Source organism: Chelonoidis abingdonii, chromosome 10, assembly GCF_003597395.2.
Source record: "Chelonoidis abingdonii isolate Lonesome George chromosome 10, CheloAbing_2.0, whole genome shotgun sequence".
Taxonomy (NCBI): Eukaryota; Metazoa; Chordata; order Testudines; family Testudinidae; genus Chelonoidis; species Chelonoidis abingdonii.
Window position 1 is genome coordinate 4,035,417 of NC_133778.1, and position 13,953 is coordinate 4,049,369.

The 13,953-nt window shown below is 42.3% G+C and overlaps 1 protein-coding gene across 8 annotated transcripts in view; it reads left to right on the forward strand.

Moving 5' to 3' along the window:
• The window catches only part of AGAP1 (ArfGAP with GTPase domain, ankyrin repeat and PH domain 1), a 651,846-nt gene that overhangs the window by 254,929 nt on the left and 382,964 nt on the right, over window positions 1-13,953 (forward strand). For 7 of the 8 annotated variants that reach the window (XM_075069872.1, XM_075069873.1, XM_075069875.1 and 4 more), the window contains one exon: window positions 10,862-10,947. The exons of the other annotated variant lie outside the window; for it this stretch is intronic. In XM_075069872.1, coding sequence (XP_074925973.1) covers window positions 10,862-10,947 — 86 coding nt within the window. The remainder of the gene's footprint in view (window positions 1-10,861; window positions 10,948-13,953) is intronic. 8 annotated transcript variants of the gene reach the window in all.

Consider the following 13,953-nt stretch of genomic DNA (forward strand, 5'->3'; position numbering starts at 1 on the left):
CTGTCTCATGCTGACTGTCCCCGTTCTACCCTGCATGGGCTCAATTACATGGGCTTGTTGGATACTCCGACCAGTAGAAAAGGTGGTTTGAGCATTGGCCTGCTAAACCCAGGGTTGTGAGTTCAATCCTTGAGGGAGCCACTGAAGGATCTGGGGCAAAATTCAGTACCTGATCCTGCTAGTGAAAGCAGGGGGCTGGACTCGATGACCTTTCAAGGTCCCTTCGAGTTCTAGGAGATGGGTATATCTCCTATTATTAATATAAAAGGGATATTCCCTCCAGTTCTCCCTCCCTTCCTTCCACCTTGCTTCTTGTCCCTCTTTAGGGACCCTTTTCACGAGCAACTCCTCGCACAGGAGGTGCACTTGCTCCTAATGCTGGGGGTAGTGGAAAAGGTTCCTCAGGAGCTGAAGGGCAAGGGGTTCTATTCCTGGTATTTCCTAATACCAAAAGCCAAAGGTGGCCTCAGGCCCATCCTAGACCTGTGAAATCTCAAGAAGTTCATGAAGAAACTGAAGTTCCATGTGGTCTCCTTGGCCTCCATTATCTCTTCCTTGGCTGCAGGGGGACTGGTATGCTGCCCTGGATTTTAAGAGTGCTTACTTTCATATTTCAATACTGCTGTCCCTCAGAAGGTACCTTAGATTGATGGTGAACCACAGTCATCATCAGTTCAGTCCTCCCATTCAGCCTCTCAGTGGCTCCTCAAGTGTTTACTAAGTGCATGGCAGTCATGGCCGTGTTCCTACGCGGAGATCAGGTGCAGGTGTTTCTATACCTTGATGACTGGTTAAGCAAGGACCGCTACGAAGTGCAAGTGGAGGCTTCATAAGGGCTACTTTCGATGACTCGGGCCTTTTACTGAATGTGCAGAAGTCAACCCTATCCCCCATTCAGCGGATAGAGTTTATAGGGGCAATATTGGACTCTACACAGACAGACGTACCTCACGGAGTCACGTTTCCAGTCCCTGTGCGGCGACATACAAAGTCTCAGGCAGTTCCCTACTACCACAGCAAGGAATTGCCTAAAGCTTCTGGGACACATACCACTTATACCTATGTGGTACTGCATGCCAGATTGAGACTCCGACCTCTTCAGGCTTGGCTAGCTTCAGTGTATCAGCCGATTCGGGATGGTCTAGAGTTTTCTGGACAAAGTCTTCACTCTTCCTCATCTGGTCCATGACTCCCTCCTATGCTGGCTCAACCTGCAGGAGATGTGGACAGATGTTCCCTTAGCCAGACCCCAGCCATCCCTTTTGTTGGTGACCAACACATCAGCACTGGGGTGAGGTGTGCACCTGGGAGACCTCAGCTCTCTGATCCCAAGTGGAGCCCTCACTTCACATCAGTGTCAGAGACTTGAGAATGGTCTGTTTGGCATGCCAGACGTTCCAAGTTCATCTGGAAGGCAAATGTGTATCGGTTATGATGGACAATACAATGGTGTGTTTTTTATAAATAGATGGGGGTGCACGCTTCTCTCCCCTGTGCCAGGAAGCCCTCAGATTGTGGGACTTTTGCATAGCTCACTCAATACATCTGGAGACGTCGTAGCTCCCTGGATTACAGAATGAGTTGGCGGACTATCTCAGCAGGTCCTTTCAAGGCCGCAAGTGGTCTCTACGCCCGGATGTTGCAAATACCATCTTCCAACAGTGGGGATTTCCCCAGATAGACTTGTTTGCCACGGAACACAACAGGAAGTGCCTGCAATTCTCCTCCTTCCTGAATCACAGCCCGTGCTCCATCGTGAATGCATTCCTCCTTCCCTGGAAGGGACACCTCTTGTACACATTCCATCTCATACCTCTCGTTCACAAGGTGCTTCTGAAGGTTTGAAGGCACAAAGCTTCGGTGATGTTTGTAGCTCCAGCCTGACCCTGCCAGCACTGTTATACATCTCTCCTGGAAGTGTCCGTGGACAACCCAGTCACCTTACTGCTCTTCGTGGACCTGATAACTCAGGATCATGGCAGTCTCCAGCACCCAAACCTTGAGTCGCTTCACCTCATGGTGCGGAAGCTCTATGGCTGAATCTGATGGAGCTTGCCTATTCGGGTCTGGTCCAGGAAGTCCTCCTGGGAGTAGGAAACCCTCCTCTAGGTTACCTATCTAGCCAAATAGAAAAGATTCACAATTTGGTCTTCCCAATATCTCCTGTCTCCAACATGTTCGTCAGTACCCATGATATTGGACTACTTACTCCACTTCGAGCAGCATGGTCTTTCCTTGTTATTAACAAAGGTCCACTTGGCTGGTCGGTGTTCGCCAACCCTTTGGTGAGTCATTTCCTAAAAGGTCTCGACAGACTATACCCTCACGTACGGCAGACGATCCTGGCCTCAGACCTTAACTTGGTCCTATCCAGGCTAACAGGGCCATCCTTTGAACCACTGGTGACATGTTCTTTGCTGTACCTCTCATATAAGGTGGTGTTCCATAGCGATAACATCGACCAGGAGGATGTCTGAGCTCAAGCCCCTAACATCTGAGCCTCCTTACACCGTCTTGTTTAAGGATAAAGTCCAGCTCAGACTGCATTCTGCTTTTCTTCCTAAGATTGTCTCCCAGTTCCATGTTAACCAGGATATCACTTCCTTCCAGATTTCTACCCTAAGCTGCACGCAAGGAGCAAAAACTTCATTCACTGGATGTTCACCAGGCATTAACTTTCTATGTCTAGTGCACAAAACCATTTCAGAAGTCCATTCAGCTGTTTGTTGCAGTAGCATACAGAATGAAGGGGCTTCCAGTCTCCTCCCAAAGGATTTTGTCATGGATCGCGTTCTGTATCAGGCCATACCATGATCTGGCAAAGGTACCTGCCCTTCTGCTTACAGCACATTCCACAAGGGCACAGACATCATGGGTTCCTGGCCCATGTTCCAACCCAGGAAATTTGCAGAGCTGTGACGTGGTCAAGAATACATATTTTACCTTGCATTACGCTATTACCCAGCAGGCTATAGATGATGCAGCCTTTGGCAGAGCGGTGCTGCAATCAGTGAACCTTTGAGCTCTGACACCAAAACTTAGACCTGGTAATCACCTAATTTGAATGGACATGAGCAATCACTCGAAGAAAAAACGATTACCTACCTTTCGTAACTGTTGTTCTTCCACATGTTGCTCATGTCCGTTCCAATACTCATCCAGCAACCCCTCTGTTGGAGTGAAATGGCAGGAAGGGACTGGAGTGATGATGGGTTGGCAGGGCCCTATATCCAGCGCCATGAAGGCGTGACTCCTGGAGGCGCCCGGGCCAACCCAACAGTTATTGCTAGTGGAAAAACCTTCCAGTTGCCGTGCACTCAGTGCGTGCACACCTAATTCGAATGGACATAAGCAACACATCTCGAAGAACAACAGTTACGAAAGGTAGGTAACTGTTTGTTTAATTTTTGTATAATTTAGGCGGATAATATCAATATTCATTTTAAAACTTAATTTTTTTATCAATTTTAAATTTTCATAGTTGTGGAAAATTACTAGGGGGATCTGGCAATGAGGGGGTCGGACATTATTTAATGAGATATTGAGATTCAAAAAGTTGCTGCTTTATAACTGTTAAAACACAAATTGTCAAGATATGTCAAAATATACAAAGTAAATAGCCTTCAATCAAACTCTAATATGTTTTTAAGCAGCATTTGTCTGACAATCATAAAAAATGTACAGATAGGCAATGGAAATCTTTTTCTCCGTTGGTTTGTGTGTATAGGGTGAAATCAACGTTCATCAACATTTACTGATAAAAATCGAATCCTTCCAGGCCTAGCTATGATAGATAACATGCCAGCTATACCATATCTGAACAAATAGAGAAGAAACAGATCTCCCAACCTGCAACAGGAGATTAGTCTTAGAGTTTGAGCAAGAGAAAAACCCGCAATCGTTATATGCACACCACGTAAAAGGAAAATTTGATCTCAGCGCATATTAGCTTAGCAGATAATAGCTGTAGCTGAATGGAATCTCCAGCTCAGTTTCTTCCTTTGCAAAAAAACCCCCCGAACAACTTAGCTACTGATCTGTTTGCCTACAAGACTCCAGATTCTCCTCCAAGAAAAGAACTCAGTTGTCATTAATGACCCAAATTTGGACAAGGTTAAGGTACTGTTGCAAAGAACATGGGTTGTCGCCGGCACCAGGAGAGGTGAATCGTATCCGACCTAGAATTAAAGATGGGCTGTCCTTTAGAAGGAAGACTCCAGTGCTAAAATGCCAAATAACAGCATTGTTTGTCCTACTGGAGTTCATGGAGGAAGGCAAACGTGTTTTGACCAGGACATTAAATGTTTTGCAGGTTCATAGGACTCAATTGTGGTATTTATGTGTCCCAACCTTGCTATTGAGCAATCTGTCCCAAACTTGCTATTGAGCAATCTGTCCCTCAACAGCTTGTCTGTTTAAGTGGCTGTTCTCACAGCTGTTGCCACAGTAAGGAGACTTGGAGTTTAGTATGCTACCCACGGGTGCTCAAGGTTGGTTCTGAGGTCTACCTTTTCTAAATGGAAACAATGACATTTTTCTCCAAAGTCAACTTCTTGTTCCATAGGGTGCAGCAGTTGCCCTATCTGAGGCCGTCACATATATCAGAGAGGTTAAGGCTTGAGTTAGATGTGTGCAGGTGCTCTAAATCTATAGAATATGCATAAGTCGCTTCTGAAGAGTTGGCCTTTTGTTAATTATATATCACCTAGATACAAAGGGTATGAACACTTTAGTCTCCATTTAGCTACTGAGTGGTGACTATATGAGAGGAATGTAGCCAAGAGAGAGATTTGAAGGTCATCCATATGACAATCTTAATCCTGATCATAGTGCCATATTATTTGATCCCAGTGGCAATTTTCAGTAAAAAAGATGAACAAAATAGAGCCAAGGGGCACCCCGTGACAAATCAGTGATTGCTTGAGTGAGTAGTTAGCCAATGAAACAAATAGTTGTTAGCAAGAGAAACTGAGATTTGATACTCTTTGACTCACAAGCTCACCTGGGTGATGTAAAAGGATCCCCTAATCTGCAGTGCCAGTGCACAGAATTAGCATTTAACATATGCATGTTAAACTAAATATTTCAACAAGGGACACAGAGTAGCTCTAGCTGCTTCTCAAACCAAGTGGTGCTTGACATAGGACAAAAATAGAAATTAGGTTAACAAGCCTGCCCTGATCTCAGACCAATATTCTGATGCATGCCAGGCCTATACTGTGACTGACAAATCTATGGCTGATGCATGGATTTATTTTAGTTTTATATTTACTGAAGCCAGGTCCTTTGTCAGATGGCTGGGCCACCTTTCAGTGACACTCTAGCCTTGTATAACTATCCTAGAATTTTAGTTGTGTGCAACATGGGGGAGGGGAGAGTGAAAGAGAGGTAATATATTATTTTTTCCCTATTCACGAGCACTTTCGTGAATATGTGGGTTATGGTAGGAGCACAGATATCTCTGTGCATATATGTATGAAGTTTTCACATATATAATAGTTGAGTTTGAGTCCATGCAACGCTAACTTGCGGAAACATTGACATGTTTGCACGCATAAGTTGGTGTGCAGGTTTGAAAACATGGGTGTGTGTGAATACTTCCTAAATCTGCTCAGAACAAACTCAAGAGATACTACTTCTTGCCTTATGCAATATTTTCAGTCATAACACTGAAGTTGAAAGATATCACTTGTTTAAACTGGTCTGGAACTCCGCCTTCCTGTATGCTGAAGTATCCCTCCAAACAGTCTTGTGACTTTCTCCTCACAAGATTTTTTTCTTGTAAAGCTGATGTGACTTCTTTTGAAGTCAATACATGGGTAGTATTTTTTTCTAATTACACTGGTCTGCCTGATAGCAAAGATTATTTGTCCATGAATTGATCAGTATGTTTAACAGGGCTTTCCCCAGCCATCTTTCTGCTGAACATTGCAAAACAGGTTGAAAGAGGGTAGCCATATAGCCCTGGCTCCATGTGTTTACAAAGCAGTAATTGCTTGGATTTAGCATTTAGGGAGGAATTCCTCCTGTTTCTGAAATAGAGGAGCAAAAACTGTATTATTCACTTAGATCTCTGGTTCTGTTTAGAATATCTCTTAGGACTGGCCAAACTTCAGGATTTTTTTTCCTGGCTGCATCCTTCAGGCTTTTAAATTGTGTAGATGGGGTATCTTGGAAGGAATCCTATCTGTCATTTAACTTAAAGCCAACCAAAATGAGTATTTGAATGAAGCCAATATCAGTATATTTTCTGTTGTTCTGTTAAACATTCCTCAGTGTTGTTAATAACTCCTCAAACTACTTATATCCTGAAATTAGAATCCTGCACCGATAACTGTTATGGAATGAACATTCATTTGAGGTATGTCAGTTTTTGTAGGCTAATGTTTTCCTTTTCTGCCTTTTTAGGGTTAGTTTCTCACTTTTCAGTCCAATTTATTTTGTAATTGGCTTCATTTTTGAGGGATCTCTTGTTTCCCAATCAGAAACTGTCTGGAAAGTTCCAGTACACTAGATGGTTATGCTGGTGTCTTTGAGAGCACTAGTACAAGGTATTAGTGTGATCTTCTAAGCTCTGCAGACCGGAAAACCTTAAAATACTCTGGGATTTTTTTCCTGTCTCTCACTGAGAACTAGGATCCCCCAGAGTGAAAATCAACAAGATAACTTGAGAAAGGTTGGGTTACAAGGAAAATAAATCTTCCTTACATCTTTCCACATGTAAATCCAGGCTGTCATAGTGTCACGAGTTACTATACAGCTTTAGAATGGCATGAGAATTGTAAATAAATTAGGAGAAATCTTAAGAATTACTTCAATAACTTTTCTGTATGTGATCTTTTGATTTGAAGATTTGTTGTTGCTGTACTTCCCAGGAATATAGGAAATGGTTGCACTAGTATGTAAGTGTACAGAGTAAAAAATTAAAATAACACCCAAGGAACCAATGTACTCGACTTTAAAGGCAAGGTACCAGGCTCATTGTGTTGGAGTTAGGCATATATTTATCCACTGTAGTGCCATTCATTCTAGCATGGTTTACTTAGTTAAATTGATGCAATTTTATGTGAGTAAGGTAGGAATGCAGTAATAGAAACAGAATTGTAATAAGTGCCCTTTTGGTTTCTGAGACAAGGTGGCTGAGGTAATATCTCTTATTGGATCCACTTCTGTTGGTGAAAGAGAAGCTTTCAGGCTGTGCAGAGCTCTTCAGATTCTGGAGGTAATTGAAAGACAATGTAATATAGTTTTATGTAAAATGAAGATAATTCAGGCCCCGAAGAATTCTCTGTGTAGCTCGAAAGCTGCTCTCTTTCACCAACAGAAGTGGGCCCAATAAAATACATAGCCTCACCCACCTTGTCTCTCTCATGTCCTGGGACCAACACAGCTACAACAACATTGCAAACAACTTCTGGTTCATGGCACTTGATGTTTTGGAAGAAAAAAAAGCAACCCATTAAATGAGAACTTGTGGATAATATTATACATACAGGGGGGGTGCAAACTGTGGCTCAAGAGCCGCATGCAGCTCTTCTACAGTTAGTGTGGCTTGCGGAGGCCCCTCCCCCCCCAATCCATTCTCCACCCACCAGACTCAGGGGTTGGGGGGGCTTCTTCAGGGCCTCTTCCCTGTGGTGGGGTGATGGGGCCAGGGCCTCTTCTAGAGACTACTTGTGCCTGCTGAGAGTGCGGGATGTGTGTGTCACAATTTAAAGGTTCGCCTCCCCCCCCCCCCCCCCCCCCCAACAGCTTGACTCTGGCCCCCAAGCACACCTTCCCTTTTATCCTCAGCGGCCCCTCCCTTCAGCTCCCAGGTGTTAGCTCTCCAGGCAAACAGCTGGGAACTGCAGGGAGGGGCTGCTGCTTTAGCTCTGCAAGCAGAGGCAGCTGCAAAAGCAGCGGCTCTCCCTGCAGCTCCAGGTGTTTGCTGTTGCTTCTCCCTATGGCCTCAGCTCCCAGCTTATTAGTTCCAGTAGCTGCTGCACAGGGAGGAGGCCCGGCGACACTGTGTGAGCAAGTGGGGCTAGCAGACCCTGGGAAAAATCTGGGTTGGGGGGCACGTCACCCCACATGCTCCCACCATGCGTTGCCTCTGGCTTCTGCCCAGCGGGGAGGGTATCTTGTGGCTTCAGTCCTGTGGGAGATGCTTGCCAGGGCGTGGGGCTTATACCCTGGGCCCCCCGGCAGGTGTGCCCTGGCTCTCAAACTTCTGAAGATTGTTTAATACAGCTCGGAGGGTCAATAAGTTGGCTACCGTTGTCACATGTTGATTTCCTACTTCTGTTTGCCCCAAAATGAATCTTTGACATATCAGACACTTTTAAGGATGTTAGGTTCTCCCAATGTAATGCTAGTAAACTGCAACTGCCACTTCAGATGACAGGGAGAAGTGGCAATCCAGATAAGTGAAATCTCTCTCTATGGTGGTTGCAGCCACTTTCTCCTTACTACATACATACCGTACACGCTTATTGTGTTGTAATTCTCCACTTACGCCTATATTCCTCTTTTAACCTCTGAAGACTGTGTGAAAATGCGTGGAGATCTACATGTCCCAAGACTTTCTCTCCCCTGAGTGAATAAATTATGGATCATGAGTAAGATGGATGTTCTTTCTTAAATGGGTATACGTTCACCGTTGTACAGTTAGCCTGTTCAGAGTTCCAATATTTGGTATTAAAAGGTGGGAAGGCCGAAAACTGAGGGCTGCTGCAACAATTGCTCAGAATCTTCACTTTACATCAAACTACATTACCTTGTCATTCAGCTGTTTAGAGCTTTGAAATGTACATGTCCCCAGAGGAGTCTATTATTGAGAATTTGCAAGACTGAGTTCTATTAATTCTTTACTAAACCTATTACTTCTTTTTTGGTAAACTTTATTATTTTTTTTGAAAGAAAATAATGAGATTAATGGAAATTCAGACTAAGTGATCTAAGAGAGTCTGCTTTCTTTGATCTCTTTAATTTTATTTTTAGAATTCTATTCATGTTGGACTTGAAAGGATTTTTGTCTGGGACTTGATCTTGGGAGCCAAAAGCTCAATCCAGCTAACCAAAAGCTTCTACTGAGCTACAGTAGATCCAAGTTTTGTACAGTTTCATAACCAGACAAATCAGTATTTCCCACGCTTTTACTGATGCTTGAGCTATATGTAGTGAAGACGTGTAAAGAAAAAGCTATGGTCTAGCCACTTTTACTCAATGATTTGTAGCTATCTTAAAAACTGAATCTATTGCACCTTGCTGAGCTGTTGAGTAATCTCAGGAAATCAAGCAATTCTATATTGATACAGCGTTGTAGCAATCAAGAAGGGGAAAAAGGTGGGTCTGAAGTAGCCAGTGTTTAATTTTGTATTACTTCCCTGAATTCCATTCATAGTTCTGTTAAACGTTTCAAAGGATTATTGCTGGCTTCTGCTTGCTGACCTTATCTCTTTGTTGTTTGAAGAATGATACACAGAAGACTTGAGTTGAATGCTCTTCTATAAGAACACTTATTTCAGTAGATCATTTTCATATGAAATATTTTTTCTAAAGTATTTATTTTTCAGTTTTACTAGTATGACAAGTTTATGAAGAAAAGGTAGAGTTGAGAAATTAGGTTAAAAACAAGATGAGGAAGAATTGGAAGTAGCCCAAGTTTTAATACAACAAGAGGAAAAATGGGACATATCTTATACCAATAATATAATACCATTAGCATATCTTTGCCTGTTGAACTCAGATATGGATTAATTGGAAGGCATTATGCATAGAGGCTGAGGGCTTGTGTGGCTTAGTCTGTAAGGTAAGCATGCTTTCACTTCTAGGAGCAGAGTATAAATCCATCCTAAGGCCTTAAGTGGACCAGCTTTGCTAATCTTGGTTCAGGCTCAGAAACCTAAATGTTATCTGGAATTATCTGGAGTCTGTCATGAGAAACAGCATGGTGCCTGAAATACCTCTCAACCAAGGGAAGGGTAATCCCTGTCTCACCCGCAGGTCAGACTTGAAGTCATTGACCAGGGCAGTGGTGAGGAAACTTTCTGTGCAGCTGCATGCCTCATTTAATCTGTAACTGTTGAAGAGGTCAGAGTCTGAAGTGCCAGTTCCTTGGTCTTCACAAGCACTAAATACTCTTTTCCTTTCAAAATATGTACTTGAAGCCCAGAAATAGTTCTTGCTTCTGATAAGGTTTTGTAGCTTCTACCATTTTACCACTAACCCAAAATAAGTCTCTAATTCATCCTATTAGTAAATGGTACAGCACTTCTCTCATAGTTTAGTACATCTCACAGAGGTGCCATCATTGTAGTTCTTCTGTTTAACGTGTGTAGTGTTTCAGCACCCTTTCCCTAATTGTGCCTTGTGAGTAGAGAATACCATTTTCATAATGTTAAATGTTGATTTTTAAGAACTGGGCTTCTCTTGAGGAAAAATAAAGGGTGAATGTAGCTTAATTTTAGTTTGCATATGAGGTATTGTGAAATTCAGTATTGTATGTAACTTCAGATTAATATCATTTTGTCAACACTTGGATTTCCCAAAATTACTATTTTAAACCACATCAGGATTGTGGACAAAATGACTTTACTTCATATACTAGCTATCAAAATTTTTAACAATCTCTTATTTCTTTAGCAGCATGTGTAATAGAGCCCTTGAAATATGTTTCTCACTCAGACATATAACTCCTTTAAAAGATGTAATTGAATTAGCTTTCCTAAATAAGACTTGATAGATTTGAGCTACATTTGTAAGTAATACATAATACATTATTCTTATGTGAGAGTCTTAGAAATGTTATTTTCCACAAGTGAAGCCTTTGTTTGTGTTTTATTTTTTCTTTTGTGTAATGAATTACTTTGTGTGACAGGTGGGAGATTCAAGAAAGAGATAGTAGTTGATGGACAAAGCTATCTGCTGCTGATTAGAGATGAAGGGGGACCTCCAGAGGCACAGGTGAGCATCGCATTTAGAGTTTTATTAGGCTAGACTGTAAATCATGAAAATGAATAACAGCTTTAATGAAATTATGTCTCACTTGGTATAAGAAAAAGTGCAAAGAATTAAGACAGTAGGTTGAGAAAACTTGATGTTTTCATGGGAAGTTGTTAAATGTGTTTAAGAATATAAATGTGATGGATTAAAACTTGCTCATGTATCTCAGAACAGAATGCACTGATTGCACTCCTAGGAAGGCAGCAGAATATATTATGCCTGATGTGAACAAGCTATGTCGCAGTCTGCTCAGGTCACCTAACCTGAAAGCAAAGCTGGCTCGTTGCCCCACCTTTTCCAACAGCCTGAGGAAAATGGAGATGTCATTTACATCTACCTTTCTGGGGGAGAATTTCCATACACTTGAACATGTAATGATGTGTGTATTTTAAAATTACATATAATTAATCAATAGTGATGGTCTTTGGGGCAATAGTAAAAGTTCTCTGGTGAAAACTAGTTCATTTGTACCTACAAAAGGGGCTAAGTTGTAAATTTCACTCTGATACACTAGAGGAATGTAGAACATGTGGACTTATCTTCTATCAATGCACAATTCAGGGCTACAGGGCTGCTTCATTGGCCAGGTAACTACACTGCTTTACATTGTTGTTAAACGTTCATATTCAAGGAAATGATTGAAGTATGCGATGAAGTCCTTTCATATTGTTATCATAGCAGACGTTCTCACTCTGAAATATGTTAGAAGTGTCTGCTTTTGCATCTCTGTCCTTCTCCTTCATTCTGCCTCATCTCTGCTGCTTCTACCTTATTTCTTCCTTGTAGTGTTGTGAGGCTCTCTCTAGCTCTCCAGGCCTCAATTGGGCACCATTGTAATCTTATGCATTTCCTGTTTGGTTATTGAACTTTTATTTATCTTCTTTTGTCCCGTACAAGGCTGTTCTACTGCACACAGAATTTTGATAACTCTGAAGAGGAGACAGATCGGTCATTTTTCTCTGGTTCCTATACTCTCAGCTGATACAAGTTGAAACCATTAACAATTTTTGTCAGCATGTGCTCATATGGGCATTAGTACATCTGGTGAAACTCTGGCTACAGTCAGTGTGTCTGAGGCTACGAGGACAGATCGCCCTCTGCCTCCTCTTACCTGGTTATTAGCAGGGTTGCTACATAGAATCTACTGGCCTCACTGCCCTCAGCTGTTCAGTGATGGAGCGGCTTCAAAGAATAAGCAGCAGGAGCTGCTGAGCTGCTCTGCTGCCAAACAGCTGAATGGAGTGTTTCAAGCAGCATCAGCAGCTTCTGTTTCAATGCCCCATTATTGCCCATTAGCCATGGGAGGATTAAAGCATCCTTGACGAAGTTCAGACAAAGGAGAAGAGAAGAGGTTAGGCAGAGGAATGAAGGAGACTCAGAGGAGAAGCCCTTAAGGGAAGTTACAAACAAAAGACAGGCTTACTTAATTTAGCTTGGATCTTGTGAGGTAAATGTGTGTGTTGAGGTAAGAGAGAGAGCCAGACTACTTAACACTCAGTGTGAATAACTTGTCCGAGAAATGTGTTCACAACAGCCTATATATATATGTAGATATATATATCACACAAGTTAGTGTTAGTGTGTGTATTTTAATCAACTTATTTAATAATAATCTACCAAAAAACTGTTTTCTTGTAGTATGTTCACTTGATACAACTACACACGCAGTGGTTATAGATGCAGAATTTAGGACATGACACCCAAAGTAGTGTTTTCATTGTATCTAGTGCTGCTACAAAACTGTTCTTTGGCAGATAAATACCAAATATTAGATTGAAATGATCAGAATTTGTGTCCAACAAAACACTTCATAAAAGTCATAATACGTATCAGAATGTACATTTTTCTTCCTGTTTACCAGTCAGTATTTTGCAGAAACAAACTGTATGTATACATAAGTAATCTCTCTTCTTAAGTTATTTTAATTATAATTTGGTCATGTAACATTGTTACAGAAAAGATCTGAATTTCTGTGGTTTTTTTTTATATATCTAATTCACCAAATAAATAGAACTACTATTTCCGGACAAATTACCCTATATACTCGATCATAAACCAGCTGGTTTATAAGCCAAACCCTCTCTTCCCACCACCACCCCCGCCCCCCAAGATGGATAAGAAAAAATGGAAATTTTTTATGACTTATTCATAAGCCAATCCTATAATTCAGGGGTTAGCAAACTTTGACTCCTGGGCCATCAGGATAAGGTGCTGGTGGGCCGAGATGGTTTGCGGACGTTCGAGATAAATAAACCTAAGTAAACAACATGTCCCGGAGCACCAGCTGCTAACCTTGATGGGCTGGGACAGCAACTGGTGGGAAAATGTTTTTTTGTTTGGGGGGTGGGGGAGAGGAGCTGGGGGTCAGGGGAGTAACCGCTGTGACCACCCCCAACATTACCCTAACCCAGGAACCCCACACACTCCCCGTCCCATCCCTTCCCACCTTATCTGGGGAGGGTCAGGGAAGGATGTCTCTGGCCTGGCTGGGGGCGGAGTAACGTGGCCAGAAGCGGAGAGGCTCTGGCCCCGCCTCTTCTCTTCTGTCTCTGCTGGCTATGCTGACTCTCCTTGCTTCCTCTGGGGGAGGGGCTGTGTCCCACCTCTCCCTCTCTCTACTCGTTCATAAGCCGACCCCCTTCTCTGGCGCTTCCCTTTTTTACTAAAAAAATTTGGCTTATGAACAAGTATATGTGGTAATATTGATAATTTCTGTAATGGAAGTGGAACACCTGAAGGAAAATATTGTTTGTAACCTTCACTGCTCCTTTATAATTCATAATGATGGCATGATAAAGTTTTGGGTTTTAAAGGGTTTTTCTATGTTGTTTTTACTTGTAGACTTTAAGGTCAGAAGGGACCATTATGGTCATCTAGTCTGACCTCCTGCACAAGGCGGGCCATAAAATCTCACCCACCCACTCCTGTAACAAACGCCTAACCTATGTCTGAGTCACTGAAGTCCTC